Source organism: Canis aureus, chromosome 8 (assembly GCF_053574225.1).
Source record: "Canis aureus isolate CA01 chromosome 8, VMU_Caureus_v.1.0, whole genome shotgun sequence".
Classification (NCBI taxonomy): domain Eukaryota; kingdom Metazoa; phylum Chordata; class Mammalia; order Carnivora; family Canidae; genus Canis; species Canis aureus.
In genome coordinates this window covers 36,755,096-36,778,262 of record NC_135618.1, presented here as the reverse complement: position 1 = coordinate 36,778,262, position 23,167 = coordinate 36,755,096, and the positions used below count along the sequence as shown (strand labels likewise).

The following is a 23,167-nucleotide window of genomic DNA, read 5'->3' as shown; positions in this document are numbered from 1 at the left end:
GGTAGGGTGGTGCTAAAAAGATGCTACATTCTGAACTATGCACATTATTCTACCATAGGAAGGACTCCCACAAATAATTATGCAAACACATTATAAATTCAAATGAAAATGGCTCTCGTTTTGCTTCTATATAATGCCTATAGTATTTCTCAATATTTTCCAAATTCTAAGCTTATTCTGAAAAAAAAAGAAAGAAAAAAAGATGTAGACTATCCCTCACTATTAATCTGTCCCCAAAGATGTCACTTCTGCCACTGAATAAATGGATTTACAATGCTGCAAGATATCTTTCAGAAAGAACTTTGCTACCAGACTTATTATTTCTATCACATTACTGAAACATTTTAAAGCATGGAGATTCAATATAGAAAACCTAATGCAGCCTTGTATTGCTAGAATGATCTGTTATGTGTCTATATGAACAGTTCCCCAACACTCCATAAACTACAAAAAAAATGGAATTTAAACTATTTTTCTTGTGAATAAATCTTTCATACTAAAGTGTGAAGGATTCTGGACTATTCTACTGGGAAACCATTTTCTAACAAATCTTTTTGAACTTTTAAAAGTCATTAAGGTCAAAATTATAATTCTAATGTGAGAGGAAAAAGGTATTATTTATTATTTACTTTTAAAAGTATTAAGGTCAAAATTATAATTCTCATGTGAGAGGAAAAAGGTACTAAGGAAATATGTATTTTATTAAAAACAAACCAAATCTGAAAAAGGAGAGTATTCAAAAGATAGCTATAGTAACATGAAAAGCAAAGGATACTTAGTTTTAAAAGCACAACTAAGAGAAGAAAACAATAAACAATACAAATAGGAATGAGAATAGCTTCAAGGATTAATTTTTTAAAAAACCAAGGTCATTGAAAACAGAAGCAGAAGTGGTACTAGACTGCTTAAACAATATTCTACAGGAGTTAAGAGAATACATAGAACCTTTCCTACATTACTATTAAGAGTCCTCTCAACTTACTTGTCTAAAGGGAAACTGCTTGCTTTATTGTTTTCAAAATATAAATACCAAAAAAAAAAAAAAATCTAGTTAATGGTGGAAAGGTATTTGTTTTAAAAATATTACATAGAGCAAAAATGGTATTAGGTATAGTACGTGAGAGAGATCACTGTTTTTAGCATCAAATCACTAGAAATATTATTTTAAAAAAATTTTAATAGGGTGGATTTTTATTGCCCTATATATATTTAAATGGTTTTCTATTAACCTGTTTGTCTGTGAAATACCACCAGAAGACTTTTTATTTTTTGTAGTTTAATTACTCTGTGCATGACAAAGGTGCTGTCTTTATCAAGTTCACGCCACTGTTCATCGGACAGCATGAATATTCTAGCAGTTACCGTGAAGTTCCAGAACCAAGGTCCCAGGGTTCCTGTGAGAAGCTGGCATATTATAATTATGATCTGGGACTCTGTAACATCGAATCTATGCATAAGGAAACAAACATTTCAAAATAACTTTACTCAGAGCTTTTGCCAAAGAGCCTTATAGGTAGCAAAAACAGATTTAAAAGGTAGCATTACCCTTATAAAGACATCTAAAGATTCAATTATACAATTTATACAGTACTATTACTATCCTTATGTAAACATGTATATTTCTTACCCAAACCAAAATAGTAGAAAAGTTTAAAAATTCAAACTGTAACATACTGAATAAATGACTTGTAAATAGGAGCTGGAAACACTAAAACTAAAAATACCATCAACTCTTAATTACCCAAGTAGTGAATACTACTTGCCAAATAATCATATTATCTTTGACACAGGTCCCTTCAGTGCCAGAACCTATCCAGACTTCTCTGGACAGGAGTGCTCCCAGAAGCCCCTGTCCCTCACCCCTTCACCGCCCCACATACATCTCACCAAGCTCCTACCTCTGCTATCTTAGTAGAATTAGTACATGTATGTGGAAAGGGCAAGGGGAAACTGACTTCTTTGGATATGGCTAGAACCAAATCAATCCAGTCAGCTCCTTGTCCTGTTTCCTGATAATCTCTAGTCCAGAATCTTATCTTTTTCCCTCTTTCTCTTCTTTTAATTCCATACTAAGATTGTAACTCTGTATCAGATTAGTTTATTAGTGGTAAAAATAAGTAAGATGTCCAATTCAATCACTAAAGAAGTTTTGGGACACAGCTGACAGAAAAAGTAGCGGTATACAACAGGCTTCAATTCAAAACCACATAATCAAAATTAAGAGCTGAGGAATGCTAAAGGAGATAAAAACAAGTCTATAATATTACCTGATGATCTGAGAGTTCAAGCTGCAATCTAGGCTACATTAATATGCTTAAGATATTTTAAGATATGCTCTACAGCAATTTAATAAAATTAAAATGAGGACAATCTTAATGACTGAATTACTATAAACAACAACAAAAAATACACAGGGAAGCTAGAAACTGAAAGGAAAAATCTCTGATATTAGTTTATGTGATAAATCTTAAACTTCTAAAGATATAAATATCCTATATAAGCATTCAAGAGGAAGTTTCCTAATTCTTTTTTTTTTTTTTTTAAGTTTCCTAATTCTTAATCCACAAAAAGTGGATTATATGTTAACAGACAGTTTGGATTACAACATTAACAGTTTTTAATTACTAGGATATCTTCAAATACTTATTCTTTAAAGGTTTCTTGGGTAAGAACTGAATTGGATTGGTCAGACTATCAGAATACATAGCCTATTCATTTTTCTCGTTTACTAGAAAAGAAAAAGTCAGAAGTTATCTACTTACATAGAAATAAACATGTGGTGGCAGAGTTTTTAGCTAATGTAAATGTGAAACATTAGAAGCATGAATTAGAAAATGTAATAAAGAGAAATACTCTGCCTGCTATAACTATAAATAATAAGTACATTGGAAATAACATTTGTGAAATTAATAGACTTATAAAAGGAACCTTAGATACCATCAAATCCAAAATTCTTGATTTACAAAGTAGGAAATAGGCCTTGCTCAAGCTGAATATACAGACAATAATTTGGAGATAACACTTGAGACAAGGTATGGTCGACCTAGTTCAATTTATTATGATAATTTTTTTGTCTTGTGAAAAAATTTTTTTCCCTGAAATGGTAGAATTCTACCTTTCATAGGGTGGAGGATTTTTTTAAGGCGAGTGTTTCTGCATAAACAGTTTTATTAGAGTTTCTAAGCATTTAATTTATAATAAATGATTCTATACACATACATGTATAAATTACAGATTTTAAAATATCTAGATATATAGGGTTTAAGCCTTACGAGAGGAAACATGATCTCTTACATTCAATATAATCCATAAACATCTTAAAGAATATTTTACAAAAAAAAAAAAAAAGAATATTTTACAAATGTTTACAAACGAGTTTCAATTCATAATTCTTATTTTCTTCCATTGATCTGATCCTTCTGTGAAGTTCTAGCCTCTGAGCCCGGTCCCTCCCCAGTCTTTCAAATCCAGGCTAGTAAAAATCCTAATGGGCAAAGATGGGCCTAGAAGGGTCCCGATGAGCAGTACTCATCTCCGTCAGACCTCTACTAGCTCAGTCCAGAAGCACTGTCAGGACAGGGGTCTGTCTAGATGTGAAAGGTACTAATATTCTCTGTACAAGGCAGCTTTCAGCTGTGATCAGAGCAAAGCACTGGAAGATTTAGCTGATAATTTCAGGGACAATGTATCCAAATCACATTGGCTTTCACATAATATCTGACTCTGAATGGAAATTATTCAGTTTGGTTAGAGATTAATTAAATTACGGTGCCTATTTTTGGTCAAGATACTATGAGCAAACAATAGCAACTAAATTAGTGACATTAAGAGATTAAGAAAAAAGTAAAAATCTCTTATTTGGTAAATATGCTATGTGGTTATTAAACACACAACAACCTGAATTATTTATGAAAAAGAAATCCTCGTGATTCTTTTCACTTGTGTGTAAACATCAAAATAAAACAAACAAAATACAAGTATTTTAAAATAAAATTCCTAAGGTATCTAAAGCTGCTTTCACTTTTCTCCAAAAAGGAGTAAGAAAAAGCAAGGGATTTTAAAAAACTTTAGTCAAATTACATTTCAGAGTTTATCTTATTCTTTTCTAATTAAAGAAAATAAAATTTGTACTTTCTCCTCCATACATATAAACTTTACTTCGATATTTAGCCTATTATACATCTGCCTATTCTCTCCATTCTTTAAAAGAATGTGAAATCTAAAATGGCATTTTTAAAATTTCTTTAGGAATATCACTATTATGCCATATGCCTCCACTATATTGGTTTTTTGATAAATACCTCCTTAAATGTAAGCACTTGCAGCACATTTCTATGAATGTTGAGAACTGCTTTTACTCTAAAAAATGGTGCAGCCTTAATATGAATGCAGTATTTCAGAAAATTATATTCAAATTTCCCAAATCAAAACCAATTCTTTGCAATACTAACAAGTCATTTAAATTGAGATATTGAATTCAAACTGGCCCCAATATTTCTATATATATATTCACAGCATTACAAAGAAGCACTGTAGTCTGAGTGGGAGAGTGTCCTCCCATCTAGCCCCTCTGCCTGTCACCATAAACTCTGGTACTGCATTTTCAAGCTCCATATATCTATCTCTCCCTTTTTCCCCCCAAATATCTTCAATCTCTTCTCTAGTCAAGTTCTTCTGTGTAAATATAAAACCCTCCTTCCTTTGAACGTATGTTCTTTCTTCTAATAGATGCCTTGCTCCTTCCCATCATCACAGCCACATATTTTGTAAGTCACCTGTACTAAATGTGTGCTTATTTATTCCTTTCACTTCTCATCCCTCTACAATCTGGCTTCTACACTACTGGATGGCCTCAAACTGCCAAATTCAGCATATAATTTTCTGTCCTCCTTTTGAGTCTTGGCAGCACTTAGCGTTGTTCTCTTTTGAAATCTCTGGCTTTTCATTCTGGTATGCCTCCTTCTCTGGTTGTTCAGTAATTTTCATAGGCTTCTTCCTAGGCTCGCTTTCTAAGTTTTCTAAGCTATTTCATTCTACTTGGATGTCTAAAATCTCTTACATACACGTTCTAGGTAGAACTTCTCCTTTCAAATAAGTTGCAAGTTCCTCTGCCTGTGGTGCCTTTCTCCACTTTCCTTCTAACCTCCCATGGAGGGGAACAGGGAGTTACTCCAGTCTCTGCTCGCTCATTTGTTCTCCATAAGCAGATAGAGATGTAGTCCTAGTTTCTACCTCTTAGGCTTCTCTCCAACCTATGACGTTCTGTCTGCTTGCGCTGTTACCGCTCTAGCTCAGGCATCAGCACTCCTCACATTAATGATTCTGATGACTCCTAAGGGTCTCCTTACTTCTATCACAGTCCACTATAACTCACCCTCTGAATATTGCCAGCCTGCTTCTTCCAAACGGTCCTTTAGTCATTTCCCTGGTTTAGATTCTGCAAAGGCTAATAGATTCAGGACAAAAGCCTATATTTCTTGGCAGGACACAGAAGTCCCTGATTCTCTGGATCTTCTCCAGTCTTATCTCCTGCCACTCCCCTACAGGCATCTTATGATTTAACAGTATGGGACTGTTCATAGTTGTCAAAGTACACATTTCATCACAGGAATTTATTACAAAGGATGTTCTAAGACTCGCAAATAAAAAGCTGTGATATCAAATCACTCCTAAAAACACTATTTACGGGCAGCCCTGGTGGCCCAGCAGTTTAGAGCTGCCTTCAGCCCAGGGCATGATCCTGGAGACCCGGGATCGAGTCCCACATTGGGCTCCCTGCATGGAGCCTGCTTCTCCCTCTGCCTGTGTCTCTGCCTCTCTCTTTCTGTGTCTCTCATGAATAAATAAATAAAATCTTAAAAACAAACAAACAAAAAAACCACCATTTACTCTTTCCCCACTTCCATGGTTTATTCACTTTCCTTTTTTCAGTTCCCCTAATACATGGTTGGTACTGCTTTACTTGAAAGGGAAAGAGAATTAATTAGGGCTGATGATAAATAAGCTTTCAAATAAGGGCTTGAAAGTTAACTATGAGGTAGTAAACACTGAAATAAACTATGTTGAATCCAGATATTACAAATTCTGCTACTTTTGAAAAGTGTAACATCACTTCATCATACTATAAAAACCTTACTTAAAGGCTATAAAAACAGCATTGAGAAGAAATATCTGCACACAGTATTTCACTTACTGTTTTTTAATATCAGAAATCCCTAATATTTTCTGAGCACTGATCATTCTATAAACTGCTGAAGAACACACAGGCATATGATTTTCAACTGGACACACATGTACTATTGTCACTAAGAGTAATGTGTACCTTAAGATGGGCCTTAAATATGTTTTCTAAACCTCTTTATTATGAAATTCTTCCAGGACAAGCTTTTAGTTAACATCCAAAATATTAATAATTATTGTTACTGTCGTAAATTAAGGACATCTTAAGTTCTATTTAAATAAGTGTAGCAAAAATCATTTGAACTAAACTTGTAAGAATTTCTGTGCATTCTGGCTGTTACAAGACCTAGAAAACAAAGTTTATGAGAAATCTAAAATTTAAATATCCATTAATAATTGATCTTAAAAAGACTAGGTTAAGATGTTCTATCATTTTCAATCAGAGACTTTTATTTGGATATTTCATGAAGTATTCAGTCTTTTCTCAAGTTCTTTCTCTTTTAATCCTACACCATGAAATAAATAAGACTAGCTTGAGCAGTGTAAACAGGATCTGTGATACTTAATTAAACACTAGTTGATGAATTCCATCCTTTACCTCATTCCAAGACTAGTTTACTCATTAATATTTAAAGAAAAATACTGATGACCAAGTAGCAACCATTCATTTTAGAGTTTGAAAGGAATTTGTATTTCATTTTTAAAATTCTCAGGCATTTTGTTGGTGGTAGTAAATTATTTATTTGTTTGTTTATTAATTTATTTATTTATATTTTTAAAAGATTTTATTTATTTATTCATGACAGACAAAGAGAGAGAAGCAGAGACACAGGCAGAGGGAGAAGCAGGCTCCATGCAGGGAGCCCAATGTGGGACTTGATCCCAGGTTTCCAGGATCACACCCCAGGTCAAAGGTGGTGCTAAACCGCTGAACCACCACTGGGGCTGCCCGGTGGTAGTAATTTATATGGTATGTCATGTCAGCCCAATTATCAAGAGCTTAGATTTTCATAGATTCATAAATACTATGAAAAGAAAAAAATCTAATTAAACTATGATATTTAGAGATGAGAGTTGTTCTTTGCTGTCATAACTATCTTACCTTTCCTGAGAATGCATTTTCGTATGTCAAAAGAAAACTAAGTTAAGGAGAATAACAACAGGAAAATACAGTGAATTTATCTGGGGGAAAAACAAATGGGTATGAGTGAGGAGAGGCTACTGCTTTTCATATTATTTTAAAAATATTTGTTGAGAGGTTCTAATATTTTCTTTTAAACAGTATGATAGGACAACATAGACCACTGGCAGCTATAATGAGTTTTAAATTTATTTTATTTGCTAAACTAATTTAGTACTCCGATTAATTCCTAATATTGAAATACCTAATTGTAACAGAAACCATATCTGAAAGAGGAAACATATTACCATCAAGCGTTACTTACATTCCAAATCGCAATGTTCCAGAAACATACGTCTGCCAGTGTGCACAATAGAACATAAATGTCCCAGCAAAACAACAAAAAAACATCCAGTCAGGGTTTGTCCCCAGCTGCACTGCGATACAAGTTCCAAGAACCACAAAAACTGCAAGAGAAAGATTACAATAAAAACTGAACAATCTAAATAATCAACATTAACTGAGCTGGGAATTATTTTATTTTATTTTATTTTATTTTAATTTTTATTTATTATTTTAATAATTTATTTTTTATTGGTGTTCAATTTGCCAACACACAGAATAACACCCAGTGCTCATCCTGTCAAGTGCCCCCGTCAGTGCCCGTCACCCATTCACCCCCACCCCCTGCCCTCCTCCCCTTCCACCACCCCTAGTTCATTTCCCAGAGTTAGGAGTCTTTATGTTCTGTCTCCCTTTCTGATATTTCCCACACATTTCTTCTCCCTTCCCTTATTGGGAATGATTTTAGATTAGGCAAAAAGAAGACTTGCTATGAATGTACAATCTTCTCTCAGTTATCCAGGGTACCAGGAAAGTAGGATATAATCTTTTACATTACCTTTCCCCTCAAAATTTCAGTGTCTTCACTATATCACATAGTGAAACCAAATCAAAAGCAACTAAAATACTTGAGCATTTTATTGAGTATTCTCCCAACTTAGTGATAGTGATAATAATGAACAGTAAAAAATTACAAGCCAGAGTGAGAAACAAAACAAAACCCATCCCCTATACTTCAGTTTCCTTACTTTTAACATGACGATAAAAACCAGAAAAAAATAAATCAGTATTGTAAAGGATTTCAAATAGTACCTGAAATACTATGTGATTTTTGAAAAAAAGAAAAACTAAAGGCCTAAATAATTCACAAAATGACGGATTTTTATTTTAGATTCATAGCTATCTTTTCTTATGTAGTAAATATAATTATGAGTGTCTTATATAGAAAAATACTTCCTATAAAAGTTTAGAACTCAAACTATAGAACAAAAATGATCATTACTTGGGACGCCTGGATGGCTCAGCAGTTGAGGGTCTGCCTTCGACTCAGGGCGTGTCCCCCGGCTCCTGGATTTGAGTCCCATATTGGGCTCCCTACAGGGAGTCTATTTCTCCCTCTGCCTGTGTCTCTGCCTCTCTCTCTGTGTATCTCTCATGAATAAATAAATAAAATCTTAAAAAAAATTATCATTTAAAAAATAGGATACCTATCATTCCATAGTCACCCAATTATAATGTCCTTTCAAGATGCCCAACAAGCCTCTGTATTCAGTGGAAGTCTTGAATTTTTCTTTAGTACTGAGTTATAAGTGCTTAGCTACTCACTTTCCTCTACTAAGTGGGGTATTGTTGGGACGTATTAAAACAATGATTTTCACATGAACCTACAACTGCAAACTGAGTTTAAGAGGTAAAACTATCGCAGGGCTGTTTGTTTCTTTTAAAAATATTTTAAATGCTATGCCAAGTGACAAGAAACCAAAAGAAAACCTAAAAAAAAAATATGTGTGTGCATAAGGGGATGGGGTATTCCTATCAGGAAGAGTAGTTAGAAACTGTCATTTAGGTCTAAATCTCTAAATCTCTTTTCCCTTTAAAAAAGTACAATATTGGGATCCCTGGGTGGCGCAGCGGTTTGGCGCCTGCCTTTGGCCCAGGGCGCGATCCTGGAGACCCGGGATCGAATCCCACGTCGGGCTCCCGGTGCATGGAGCCTGCTTCTCCCTCTGCCTGTGTCTCTGCCTCTCTCTCTCTCTCTCTGTAACTATCATAAATAAATAAAAATTAAAAAAAAAAAAAGTACAATATTATTTTTTTTTAAGTACAAAATTATACGATCTATAATGTAAGATATCGTAACTCATCTATTGCCTTTAGTATATTTCTTTTTAGTCTTTTTATCTGAGTCCATTACCAGTCCAGGTCAGCAACATAATTTTAAACATCAACAGAAGATCCATTTAAATATAAAGACCACGAATTTCCTAGTCTCCCACTATTGTACTAGTCTATAATTTGTGAGATTTTTGATGATGACAATTATGCCCTAAGATTTTTTTTTTTTTTAAGATTTTTATTTATTTATTCATGAGAGACACAGAGAGGCAGAGACACAGGAGAGGGAGAAGCAGGCTCCCTGCAGGGAGTCCATGTAGGACTTGATTCCCCAGACCGGGATCACACCCCGAGCCAAAGGCAGATGTTCAATCACTAAGCCACCCAGGTGTCTCTATGCCCTAAGATTTTAAAAACAACAGATGCCAAAAGAATAATATTTAGGTTTAAAAATAACTTACGTAGAAATTAACTTAATTTCTAAATTTCCCCATATAGCCAATAATGAACAAATGTTAACCATATTTATAGTCTTTTGAAAACTTTAAAGCTTGATATAAATCACTTATTCTGATAACTAGCATAACATAAACCTCTTATTTATTCCAACATTGTTCATCACATTACTTTTATCACTATTAATCATTAACATTAAAAAATCAACAATACCTGTTGATAGTGAATCACAACCATGATCAAAAAGTTCTCCCAAAGGAGAGCTACTATTAGTTCTTCTTGCCTGTTTCCCATCTATAGCGTCCAAAGACTGATAAATGAAAAGGCCACATGCACAAGCAATGTATGCCCACAGAGGAGCCTGTGAAACAAAGAAACACAAGAGTTATTAAGATATTCATTACTATGTTTCACTGATACATTTTTACTTGCAGATACTTTATCTTCATTCTCCAGAGAAGTACTACTGGTTGGAAGCTATGGGAGAGAATCCAAGGGCTACTTAATGAAAAACTTTTTTTGAGACAATCGGAAGTATAAAAGAATCCAATTCTGTGCTTTGTATAGGTGCTCAAACAGATGTTGGATAACTGCTTCATAAGGTTATATAAGAGATCAGACTAGGTAACTTCCATAAGATTCTTCTTAACGTTTAGCTTCTAAGAGTCAATCAAAAAATAATCTAATATAGTTTATTCCAAATTGTATCTTTCAAGATGTCTACAGTTCTTACATGAAGAAAATGAATCTCATGCTACCCTCCTCTGGGAAACACTGGGTTACACAATGTTAAAGAGACTTCTCTATTGCAGGACGACTTCTAGCCCTTCAGGTTGCTCATGTACATTATGGATATTCAAGAAGGGGGACATGATATGCTGTCTTTTTCCAAATTTATTAGAGCATGTAACCTATTTTCAACACACTTCTTCAATGTTCCATGGAACAGCACCAGCGAAATGATGAGCTAGTACACAGAGTGCTTAGAACATTATTTTTCAAATACTTATGGTCACATTTTCAAGGAATAATTTCTCTTTTCCCAGACAGCAATTGAACCACTAATAACAGATTTAAATGTTGGGTGTTAAGAAAGGAGGGCTTCTATTTGACATGTTGTTCTTCAAGAATATAGAAGAGTGTTTTATATTACTTTTCACTATTTTCCCATGCCTGAGCCATGAAAAAAATTCTATAATCACAAGGTATTTTCTCAAATATCAGTTATCAAGTTAAACTGAGTGTTAAATGCCCACAGTAGCAAATTAAAACTACTCAGAGCTGCAAGTAATATTCATATTCTTGACTGCAAAGAGGTTTCTCTCAAAATTCTATTTAGTTCTCAATATTAAAGGTAAGAATCTTCTCTTAAACATTTTCTTTGAGTCTCATATGTTAGAACACTGAAGCTGTCAAAAGGACCATAGCATAAGCCAGAGTTACAAACCCTGAAAACAATCACTGTGATTATGTAAGCATGCTTTATTGCAAGCTCACTGGACCGATTAATCTTGTATGATTAAGAACCCCACCTTCCAGACTTTGAGTCTACCTCCTCTTGCTCTTAAAGGAATCTAGTAACTCTCTAGAGCTACACTGTCATACACAGTAGCTATCAGACATGTGCAGTTATTTTAGTTTAGACTAAAATTAAATAAAACTAAAAACTCAGTCCCTCAGCTACACTAGGCACATTTCAAACGTTCAACAGCTAGATGTGGCCATGGCTATCATACTGGATCAAACAGACATAGAACATAACCATCATCACAGAAATTTCTATTGGACAATACTGTTTTACAGGACCAGAAAGCTAGGGACTTCTTGGGGTCTAAACTTAGGATTTTAATGGGGGCAATGTGTTAGTCTGTAATAGAGACAACTTCAACTATTAGTATACATGCAATCCTAGAAAATGTTGAGATAGTAACCACGTATGTTTTAAGAGAAAGCAAGGTCTTGTGGTCTTCAGATGATTCTTACTGTCAATCTGTAGAATACTAATATTTATATATCTCTTCCTTGTTTTCACTGTTTCACAACTTGGAAGTGTTTTAGGAAGAAAGTTTTCTCATTCAAGAATAGGCCTGGTCTCAGCTGGGTTAAGAGTCTGAGAGATACACTGAATCAATAAAGGAACACATGTATCATTCAGGGAATCATCACACCCTGGTAGGTGGGTGGGGAAGAACCAGAATAGGCAAAAAATCTTATCACAATCAGGCAATGAAGTGACTTGCAAAATGTTGCAGAGGTGTTCTTATATGAGACAACTCAGGTGAAAAATTTTAAGAAATATGGTTTTACTGAGCTTCTGAAACAGAACTGTGGGGTTTACATATGTACAAATGTGTACCTATGCTGATGCAATAGTGTTGTTTTTTTTCTTTTTCTAGGAGGATACATCAAAAACTTGTTTATGTTATATATGAGAAGAGAAATTAGAGGTAAGGCGTGGGAAGGAGAGTAAAAGAGATTTTACTTTTGTTTTATACTTTTGTTTGAATTTTTCATCTATGTAATGTTTCCCCTTTCCTTTTTAATGTCAGTAGGAATTAACTGGGCAATGAGATTATGGGCAATGTGCCACTTTAATTTTCTTTCCATTCTTCTAGATTAAAAAAAAAATCTAAAGTTTTTCAGTGAGTTAGTTGAAAAACATTAAATTTGGCAATATAAAACAAAATGAACATTAAAACAAAAAACTCTTATGATCATATTCCAAAAAGTTGTAAACACACACACAGAGACACACACACATATTTAAAGCTCTTATTGGTAATAGCACATGGCTCAGTTCTGGTTTTCCTGTGTATAAAATAGCTAACACCAATTTCTTTTACCTGTCTTATGTGGCGAGGGTAACTGAAGCGTATGTATAATACATCAACTGCAAGATAAATTCCAAATTAACTCATGAAACTAAAGCCAGAGCTACTAGCTGATGAGATTTAAATAGTCTCAGAAACAGATCATGAGGATATTTTGGTATCCACATAAAAGGGGTTAAGTTTACATTTCTACCTCAGAAATGTGAAAAATAAGGGGTGATTTTTCCTTTATCTGAAGAGGTTTTTTTCTGACAAAAAGGCAAACTCCACTGACACCATCACAATAGTAACATTCTTTTCTACTAGAAAGATCAGTATCTGAAATGCTAATGTATTAAAAAAATCAGTAACACAAAAAATATATGGAAAGTTCGTAATACCTGAGGATATGAAATTTAATATTCACCCACTGGAACAAGGCCCAAAGGAATCAGAGCTGAAATGAATGAGAAAGTCCCTGGGTAATAAATTTATGGAACTCTTTGACTCCAAAACAGTGATAAAGAAAACAATATAAGAAATTGAATAAGGACTTATATAAATTGTGATTCCATATATAATATATTATTAGAAGAAATCAAGAATTTCTTGATTGTGACCCCTCTTCACAATAAGAGGGAGGTTGTGGGGAAGAACAATGTACATACTTAATGTTTTTGACCAATGAAATATAACCACCTGTTGAATATTATATGTTAGGTACTCTGAATGGATAATCTTATTTCTCTTATACTACAAAATAAAATTTCAAAGGATAAACTGTGACCTGGAGAATTTACATAAATTATTGAAGATTACAGAGATAATAAGGACATACCATGGAAGACAGCCATGGCCTATTTAACTCACTGTGATCTAAAGCCTAACAAGGATTTCTACTGTACAGCTATAAATGCATCCAGGCATAGCTTTTGTAGGACACTACCTTCCCTTGCAGAGCACCAGTGGCTCAATCATATGATTCCCTTGCAGAATCATACCTTGATTCTTCCTAGCAGCAATTCTGAAAAGTTCTCTTTTCTCTTCAATTTTGATTAGAATAGTTCCCATTCTGTAAGTTTCCTCAAAGATTTAAACTAATTCTAGGATTACTCCAATAATGCCAAATCACTTAAGTACAAAGGCTGAAGAAAAGTACTATAAGGAACATGGTAGGTACTTGGTACACTCTAGGGTATTCAAGAAATGACTATTAATGGTTGAACTACCTTTGAACTTGCCCTCAGTCCCTGATCATGGAACTAGCTTAGAATTGTTGGAGGGCTTCTTTTAGAATCAACACAATTCCTTGTTTTTCTGCTGAATCTCTAAGGATGTGTGAGAGCTGGACCAAATTCCTCTGGAAGGGTCTATCAGGTCCTCAAATAAGCCACAGATAAAATAGTTCAAAGGGCATGTGATAAAGAATCCCAGGACATGGGGCAGCCCGGTGGCTCAGCGGTTTAGCACTGCCTTCGGCCCAGGGCGTGATCCTGGAGACCCGGATTGAGTCCCATGTCAGGCTACCTGCGTTGAGCCTGCTTCTCCCTCTGCCTGTGTCTCTGCCTCTCTCTCTCTCTCATGAATAAATAAAAATCCTAAAAAAAAAAAAAAAAAAAAAAAAAAAAGAATCCAGGACACAACAACCATACTGATTTTTGGTTTTTAAGTTTCCTGATTGATATAAAGCAAAATAAGATGACAGAAAATCAGAAGTATACCCATATAATGTGTATGGACTGGATTTGTATAGTAAAAGAGGAATTAAAAATATTCAAGAGTGAGAAGGAAATGAACACCTGGGAGAAGATTGAAAAAAAAAATAGGGATCCCTGGGTGGCGCAGCGGTTTGGCGCCTGCCTTTGGCCCAGGGCGCGATCCTGGAGACCCGGGATCAAATCCCACGTCGGGCTCCCGGTGCATGGAGCCTGCTTCTCCCTCTGCCTGAGTCTCTGCCTCTCTCTCTCTCTCTCTCTCTATGACTATCATAAATAAATAAAAATTAAAAAAAAATATTACAGGTAACTGTGATGTTCAGTAGCCATTAACTTTAAGAGCTATAAGTGGAAATAAATTGATGGAAATAGAAAGGGATAGATAGGTTTGAATGGTGATAATTTTATCGCAAAGAACAAATCATCTGAAAAGACTACTTAAAAATGATTACTTCAAGCACAAAGCAAGGTAAAGTCCATAATGTGACCATTTTGAGTTCATATGGTTCAGAGGTACCTCTGACACCTTTAGTTGAGGATCACCTTCTATCTTGGTTATCTGGGACTCATCACTTGGATTAATATAGGCACAACAAATGTTTCTGATTCTCTTCCATTTATCTAGCTACTTTCATTTCCTTTTTATCAAGGACATTTTAAAACCAAAGAGATAAACATTAATTTACCTATTCCAATGAAGAGTTCTAGTTTCCAGTTTTGGTTTTAAGTAATGAGTAGAGAGGGTAAAATAAGGACCAGCAGTAGAGACTTGTATTTAAGAAGGCCTAGGAAAAATAGTCTTTGTCAGCAGTAACTGCTCCCCTTCTTAACAGCAGCCATTGCAGGATACAGAACAGGAAATGCGTTATGTTGACATTTTCTTATATATCTTTTGCCTTGTTAGAATAGAGATATACCTGAGGTCTATCAGTCACATATATTTACAGGAAGAGAAAAAGGATATTCAAACAATTCTCACTGGAATGGAGAGGAAACAAATCACTTTTGTTAAGACTGATTTATAGCTGTGCCATTTCACTACCAGAGACTTTTTCTCTCATCATTTTAAACTTTGCTAAGATTTCATTCATTCAGCTCTTAAAATATTTAAAAAAAAATTCAGTCATTTTTTAAAACTTTTTTATATTGAGATTAACTAATTTTAAAAGGAATATCGTACACATTAATCCTTGGTAATATTAATTTACCTACTAGAATCAGACTCTACCCTTTGCTTCTAGTTTTCATAAACAGAGAGTATAAAATAGATTGTAGTCATGAGCTTTATTAATAGTATAGGTGACACAATATTTCAAAGCAGTTGATATGTAGCTGTCAAATCGTCTTATCTTTAGCTAAAATGGACCTAAGAATCCCAATTACAGCATTTTGGGTATATAACAGATGCTCAAATCTGTTAAAAAATTAATCTTACCTGCTCTGTAGCTGTGGGACAGTAGAAGACTAATAAAACAGTTGTACAGATGTTTATTGACAATCCAATGATGGTGATGAGATTTGGGGCAATCCAGGAGGGAACTCGTCCAACTAGCCATTCCCAGTACCCTTGCATTAAGGGCTCAAGCAGGGACCGTCCAGCACTCTGATATCTGTGTTCTTCTAGCCGCTTTAGTTGGTGCCTTGACAATGGTGGTGTAGGTAACTGAAACAATTTATTTAATACACATCCTGGAGTACTTATATGACCGAAGCCCATAGTGGACTCCGGGTGAGAATCTCCACATCGTTTCCTCGTTGACCGATGCCCACTCATGGATCTTGGCTGCCTTTTATTTAAAAGAATAATTTATCTTGTTTCACAGCTTTTTGTGGCTGATCTTTACCTGAAAAAAAGAGAAAAAGATACATCTGTCAATCACTATTTATAACAATGTCAGTAAATTTTAAAAACAAACTGGTAATAGTAATGCTATCAGATCAGAACACCAGGAATTTGTTTTTAGTTCTTGTTACTGATGGTGTGAGCCAAAAGAAGTCAAATAACTTCACCCTCAGGTGAAAAATATTTTTTTTTAAAGATTTTATTTATTTATTCATAGAGACACAGCTAGAGAGAGAGAGAGGCAAAGACACAGGCAGAGGGAGAAGCAGGCTCCATGCAAGGAGCCCGACGTGGGACTCGATCCCGGGTCTCCAGGATCACGACCTGGGCTGCAGGCGGTGCTAAACCGCTGTGCCACCGGGGCTGCCCTCAGGTGAAAAATATTAAGGGATTTTTATAGTAATATGCTTCTTGATACCTTATAGTTTGACTTCAAACCTCTCCCATTTTTTTTCTATCTCACACTAATTTCAGTAATATAATGGAACAAATTTTAGAAATCATTTAGAAATGATTTTAGAAATCATTTCTAAATGATTTCTAAACCTAATCATTTCACATACATGGACAACAGGTCCAAAGGCATCCCCAAAGATAGCTAGCAAATTAGTGTATCAGAGGAATGATTTGAATAACATGGGTCTTACATAAGATTTTTATTTCATGCTAATTGGGCACTTATATACTAACATTCGAAGCACATTTCATATATTAACTCATTTAATCCTTATAACAACTCTATCTAGAAGGTAAGGATTATTAATTATTCCCATTTTTACAGAAAATGAAAGTAAGGCACAGGAGCTAATTAACTTGCCCAAACTCATACAGCTGGTAAATGAGGTTCATACGAACATAGGATTTCTACCTGAGATAAACTGAAAGAAAAAACTTATGAAGTGGAAAGGGATATATATTGGCAACCTATCAGGCAGGGATGAAGAGCAAAAAAAAAAAAAAAAAAAAAAAACAACCCTAAGTGTCAGAGGACAGGATATATGTATTACCAAAGTGACCTGATGAACTGAGGTAGTAAGAAGTGTTAAGTGTATTAAGTGATGACTGTTCATAAAGGACACTGAGTTTAATCCCTGAGGTACTTACACTTGACTTAGAAAAGATTACAGATAATATAATTATTATAAATTCCTAAGCAACATAAGAAAATAATGACAAAACTATTTTCAAGATTAAAGGGTAATTAAATATATTTATCAGCGAAAAGTAGTGAGAACACTCAAAAACTAGTATGATGACTTCAAATGTTTGAAATGGTAAGCACCTAAAAGAGGGTGATAAAAATAAAAATGTGAAAGCCAGTCAAATCTATATGTAATTTCTATTTAGAAGGAAGAATCAAGGGAAAGCACTTAGGGAATTAAACATGAAAGGTGAGGAAGGAACAGAAGAAAACATGAATCAACAGAGACTAAAAAAGGGAAGTTAGGAAAGAAAACCAGTTATTTTGGCTTGGAGGGTGATGGAAGGGGGATCTGGAAATGGAGGTTAGAAAGACATAACAGTAACTTTTAAGGAGACATGTTTTAGACAAGCTCAAATCCTGGAGTTTAAGCAAGTGATGAAAATTTCAAGTTACCAACTCTGGATGAAGTCTAGTTTTGTTTTGTTTCTTAAATTAGAAAAGTTCTCAAAAGGATTAAGTATGAAGAAAAAAAGGAAAATAATAAAGAACTTGCAGGAAACTTAGGGTTACACAGCAGAAGAAATGGAAGCCATAAAAGAACAAACAGGTGGGGGGGGGGTGTGGATTTCAATAGAACTAAAAGGGTAGTGGCATCAAACCAAAAGAGGTGTACTTTGATCTTTTGGTAGAAAGCTATCTAGAATGCAACATGAAATTACCAGAAATGTTCCACTATGGGAATGCAGAAGGTGATACAGAAAGTAGGACATTTCAACAATGGACCCAGTATCAAACATGCCCAAGACTACTTAGTCTCTATTCCCATACATATCGAGTTCCAAAGTTCCAATGTCACTAAGAATCTACATTGACAACCAAAATCCCAATTGTGTATCTCAATAATAGGCTCAGCAAAAAAGTTCTGTAATTTTCAATTGCCTTAAATAAAATTTCAAAAGTCTTAAAAGAATCATCAGTGCCACAATTCACTTAAGGTGCTCTGAAATAAATATACTGAAATAATTTTCAAACCAAGGTAAATAAAAATTACTATTATTTCAAAGAATTCTTCTACACGCCCAACTGTATCACAAAACAATTGACTAATGTCAAACTGGTTATAAGATCATTTTAAAGAAAGTGACAGATAACTGCCAAAAACTTAACTTTATAGTAGGCAAATTTTCTATAGTCAAATTAGAAGACGCATCTTCATGTTTGGTGAGCTATAATCCATCAGCTTTTGCAAAATTCAACTTAAAATGGGATAAAAAGTTTAGTCATCTCAATTTATATTTTATTATTGTAGCATTCCATTTTCCTATTGTAAAAAAACAAGTGACATATTGAGGGTGCTGGCCTGCTTTTGGCACTAAGCAACTACAAGCAACTGATCCTATGGTTTTAAGTTTGAGCATTTGGCAGGATTATATGATAAACTGATACCTTCCTTCTGAGTGTTTCCCCCTTCTGACCTAGATTTTTTTTTTTTTACCTTTCATTTCTCTTTTAGAAAAATCTAAATTTTGACTAACCTTTCTAGATCTAGCCATTACATAATTCATGCATAAATAAAAAAGCCAGTGAGTTTTTAATTTCAATTTGGCAACATTGTCTCTGTGAAGCTATTAGCAACAAGTTTGCAAATATAAATTCAGACACATGAAGCCTGACATACAGGTATCTACTTTGCTTTCAATACACATTGATGAACAAACAGGTTGCTATCACTGCCACAAATTCATCTCCACTCTTCCTTCATCTGATCATATCTGACACCCAGAGGTTACTGCATTCAAACCACCTCAGGAAAACAGGAGCTTTTGAACTTTAGTAAATGAAAGTAAGCATATCTCAAGGGAGTGCAACAGGGTAGGTGACTATAACAAGATGACTGAACTTTATGGGGAAAAAGGGAAATAAGATGTGGGATGGGAATATGAAATGGAGAAACAAATAGTACTAAAGTTATTCTAGCCACTTGAGATTTTTTACCTAGAGTCAGGCCTATGCCTAAAAGAGTGAAGAGAAAACTGTCCTTTCCCTGCGCCACACTATAAGGAACTAAAATAATAAAAGGAGCTAAAATTTATTGCTGGCTATCCTGGTAACCACCAGTCATAAGATTTTCTGAGAAAATTAATTCCAAGTTCCAAGCCAATACTGAGTGGAGTAAACAAGACAGACATGGTCCTGGTTCCCATGTCCAATTGGAAAATAAAAACAGGTAGACAAGCAAATAGCATTACACATTGTGATGGGTGCTATAAGGAAAAGTGTGGAGCCAAAAAATAGTTAGGGGTGCACATTTTAGATAAAGTGGTTGAAATCTATGAAGAGGTAGCGTTTAAATCAAATTCTGAGGAAGAAAAGGAGCTAGCCATTCCAAAAGCAGGAGGAAGAAGAGTCCAAGAAAAGGAAATAGGTCCTGAGTCAAGAAAGAGCTGGTCTTGTTCAAGTACCTTTGAGATCACTACCGTTGGAGAGCAATAAATCAGATGGAAGAGTGACATAAAATAAAGTCTGAAAAGCCAGACAGTGCAGAGGTTTATAGACCATGATAAAGAATTGAGATTTTGTTCTGATGTTTTGAAAAGTCACCAATGAGCTTATAAAAAAAAATTGTAATTTTGTAATACAAAATCTGTTTATTAACAGGATATGTTTTCATAAATCATTAATAGAAGTATTTTAAACTCAAAAACTGCCCATCATCTGGAATTCATTTTAGTGTAATATTGATCACAGGGCCATAGCTTTTGTAACCTTTCCACTTGTAATCAGCAAATTCCCCTTTTCTGTTATAACCTGGCTCTAGTGCAATACTCCTTTCACAGCACTTCATCACATTTTGAACTTTTGTTTGTTGTATTGTTTTTGGTCTTTTCCCCACATTGGTCTATAAGCTCCCCAAATGCAGAGACCATGCTCATCTTAATATTCTTTCTCCAAACTTTCCTACCATATCTAACATTAAGTAATTAGGACTTACTCATGAAACAAAGAACAAAAATGGTTCATCTAGTATTTAATGAGCACCTTGTTGCTCTAGACCCTGAAGAAACAGACCGAACTATGCCATCCATGACCCCAAGAAACTCAAGGCGGGTGAAGAGGAGTCTTATAAGGAGCTAAGTCATAATGTGCTGTGAACAAACTATAGTGGGAGTCCAGAGGAGGGGGGGCACATATGGTCTAACAAAAAATTTTCTTTGTGCAGGCATGAATATTTATGTGAAAAGCCCAGCAAAGGTACAAAAATATAATCGGAGAGATTTAATGAATACCTTTACTAAAATTACACACAATTTACAAAGCTAAATCTATGTCACAGAACATCTGTGCTTATAGCAGCTGAGGAAAATGGCATGCTGCCTACATCATTCCTGTGTTCAGCTTTGGGAAACATCTGAGAAGGAGCCCACTAAAAAAGGAATCTCCAACTGCTCAGCAGAGCATAAGGTAAGCTTACACAATATCCAACCTGTAGTGTGAAATTCCCGAATTCCCATTCCCCCACAAGTCTAAGGGCTCCAAGTTTCAAGCTGCACTGATTCAGCAGTATGTTTACAGTTCTTTCACAGGAATTAGTGACTACACAGCTCTTTCTAACCTCTATGGCACTACTAAAGTGAAGTACAATAGCCAACACTATTTGGAAGGCAGAGCAAATTATAAAAAGTCTAAAAAAAAAAAAAAAGGAAAACTAATAGGATCACAGGATTACATTCAGCATTATTTAACAAGTGATACACAGAACAAGTTAGGAAAAACAAAAGCCTTTTCAGCAGACTTGGAAGCAAAAACAGTACTGTGTAATACAATTTAGCTCTACTGTTTTGCTGAAGTGAAATCTTCCATTCCTTAAAAAAAGGGAAACAACCTCCTCCAAAAGAAAAAAAAAGAAAAAAGAGCAAAAAGCCTGGCATTTTATAGATTATTTTCATATTCCCTTTAAAAAGGCAGCACAGCATGACCCTCAACAGCACCAGCAGCACTTTAGCCAGCTTAAAGAACTCTTTTGCTGCCTAGAAAACAAATTGAATATGCAATAAAACGTAATATGGCTTATAAAAAAGTTTAGAGTTTACATATAAAAACATTTAATTGTTTACAATATAAATTTGAAAAGAGATTGGGTGTGGGAAAGGAAGGAGAATAAATTCATGAAACCAAAGTTGTAAACATTCAGAACAATCTATTAACCGGACAAGAAATAAAGATGCCTCTGGCGGGACAGAACAGGTTAAACCAAGAGGCAGATTTATCAAATTCGTTTCTCAAGTGGAAGCACTGTGCAGACGAGTCGTACAGGGGCTCTGGCTGGTTTTCCTCAGCACAGAACAAGTATGCAGCAAAACAAACGCTTTTAGAACGTCAATCGTTGGAACTTTATGCGAACACCAATTTTCTAAAGCAGTAATGCTAAATGTACTTAGGACGGTGAAACACACACACTGAACACATTCCTACCCTACTAGTGCGAGGGTAGAAACAATATTCTCTGCCCACACACAAGACAAGACGCTGATATTTGCTGAAACACAACTATGAACCTGCCTATCATGATACGGATTCATCAATGAACGAAGAGCCGTCACACAAAATTGTATGTTTGATACCAAGCAGGCAAACAGCAAAATGACACAACCGCAAGCACCGAGTCGGAGAAAACATGTTGAATACAGCTAGCTGTAAAGATGCTGCTCATGCGGGGTTCCTGGAAACACCCGCAAGCCTCGGAACCCTCCTGTCCTCCCTCCTCCAAAGAATACTGCTGAAATAAACCCTAGCTGTGTATAAGTAAATGTACGCTGAAATTTCTAGAAAAGTTGACGTGCGGCCCAGCGGCGAATCGCCAGCACCGCATCCGAAAGGCAGGCCGCCCGGCCCGGGTGCATTACCGCTGGGGGCTCGGGGTACCTGCGCAGGAGGCGGCGGGCCTGGCAGCGCCAGGTGGCTTCCCCGCGGGCCGCGCCCCCGTGCGACCCCGCAGCACCCCCTCCCGGCCGAGGCCCCCCCCGCAGCTCCTGCAGCCCCCACCCCGGCCGGCCGAGGCCCCCCGCAGCCCTCCCCCCGGCCGAGCCCCCAGCAGCCCCCGCAGCCCCCCCACCCCCGGCCGAGCCCCCCCGCAGCCCCGCCCCCCACACTCCGGCCGGCCGAGCCCCCCCGCGCCCCCGCAGCTCGCCCCCCCTGCCACCGCAGCTCTCGCTCCCTCGCCCCCCCGCCCCCCCGGCCGAGCCCCGCCGCCGCGCCCCCGCAGCCCCCGCCCGCGCCCGCCCCCGGGTGCCCCTCCCCGTGCCCCCCGGGCCGCGGGCCGGACCCCACCCGCCCCACAAGGCCGCGCGCGGGGCCGGCGGCGCCGGGAAGCCCTGCGTTCGCCGGGCCGAGCCCATACACACCTAGCCTCCAGGGCCCCACCCCAGAGCACGCAGCGCTCGCCAAGCCTCTCGACGGTCGCGCCCCCCAGCACGGCCGTCGCACCCGGCCATCTTCCCAGGGCCGAGCCCCGCAGCCTTACCCCGACCCCGGAATCACACGGCTAGAAATAAGACCTCCGACTCCAGACGGCTGAGCCTCTGCGAGCGGCGGCGGCCTGTTCGCGACACTTTTGCGTTGCCGTAAAGGAGGGACACGGGGCGGAAACGCGCGGCGGCGCGGGCGCGCTCCTGGGGGCGTGAGCGCGCTCCTGGGGGCGTGAGCGCTCCCCTCGGGGTGGAG

General features: G+C 36.7%; 1 protein-coding gene across 3 annotated transcripts in view; it reads right to left on the bottom strand.

Annotated features, from left to right (window-relative positions):
* The window catches only part of CEPT1 (choline/ethanolamine phosphotransferase 1), a 37,764-nt gene extending 14,642 nt beyond the window's left edge, over positions 1-23,122 (bottom strand). Inside the window, exons 1-5 of one of the 3 annotated variants that reach the window (XM_077905860.1) lie at positions 22,968-23,122; positions 15,895-16,303; positions 10,148-10,295; positions 7,626-7,767; positions 1,363-1,447 (exon numbers count right to left, since the gene is read on the bottom strand). In XM_077905860.1, coding sequence (XP_077761986.1) covers positions 1,363-1,447; positions 7,626-7,767; positions 10,148-10,295; positions 15,895-16,233 — 714 coding nt within the window. In that variant the 5' untranslated portion in view covers positions 16,234-16,303; positions 22,968-23,122. Of the gene's footprint in view, positions 1-1,362; positions 1,448-7,625; positions 7,768-10,147; positions 10,296-15,894; positions 16,304-22,848 lie in introns of all 3 variants that reach the window. The other 2 variants (XM_077905858.1, XM_077905859.1) reach the window with 2 other exon arrangements.
* Positions 23,123-23,167: the final 45 nt, after the last annotated feature.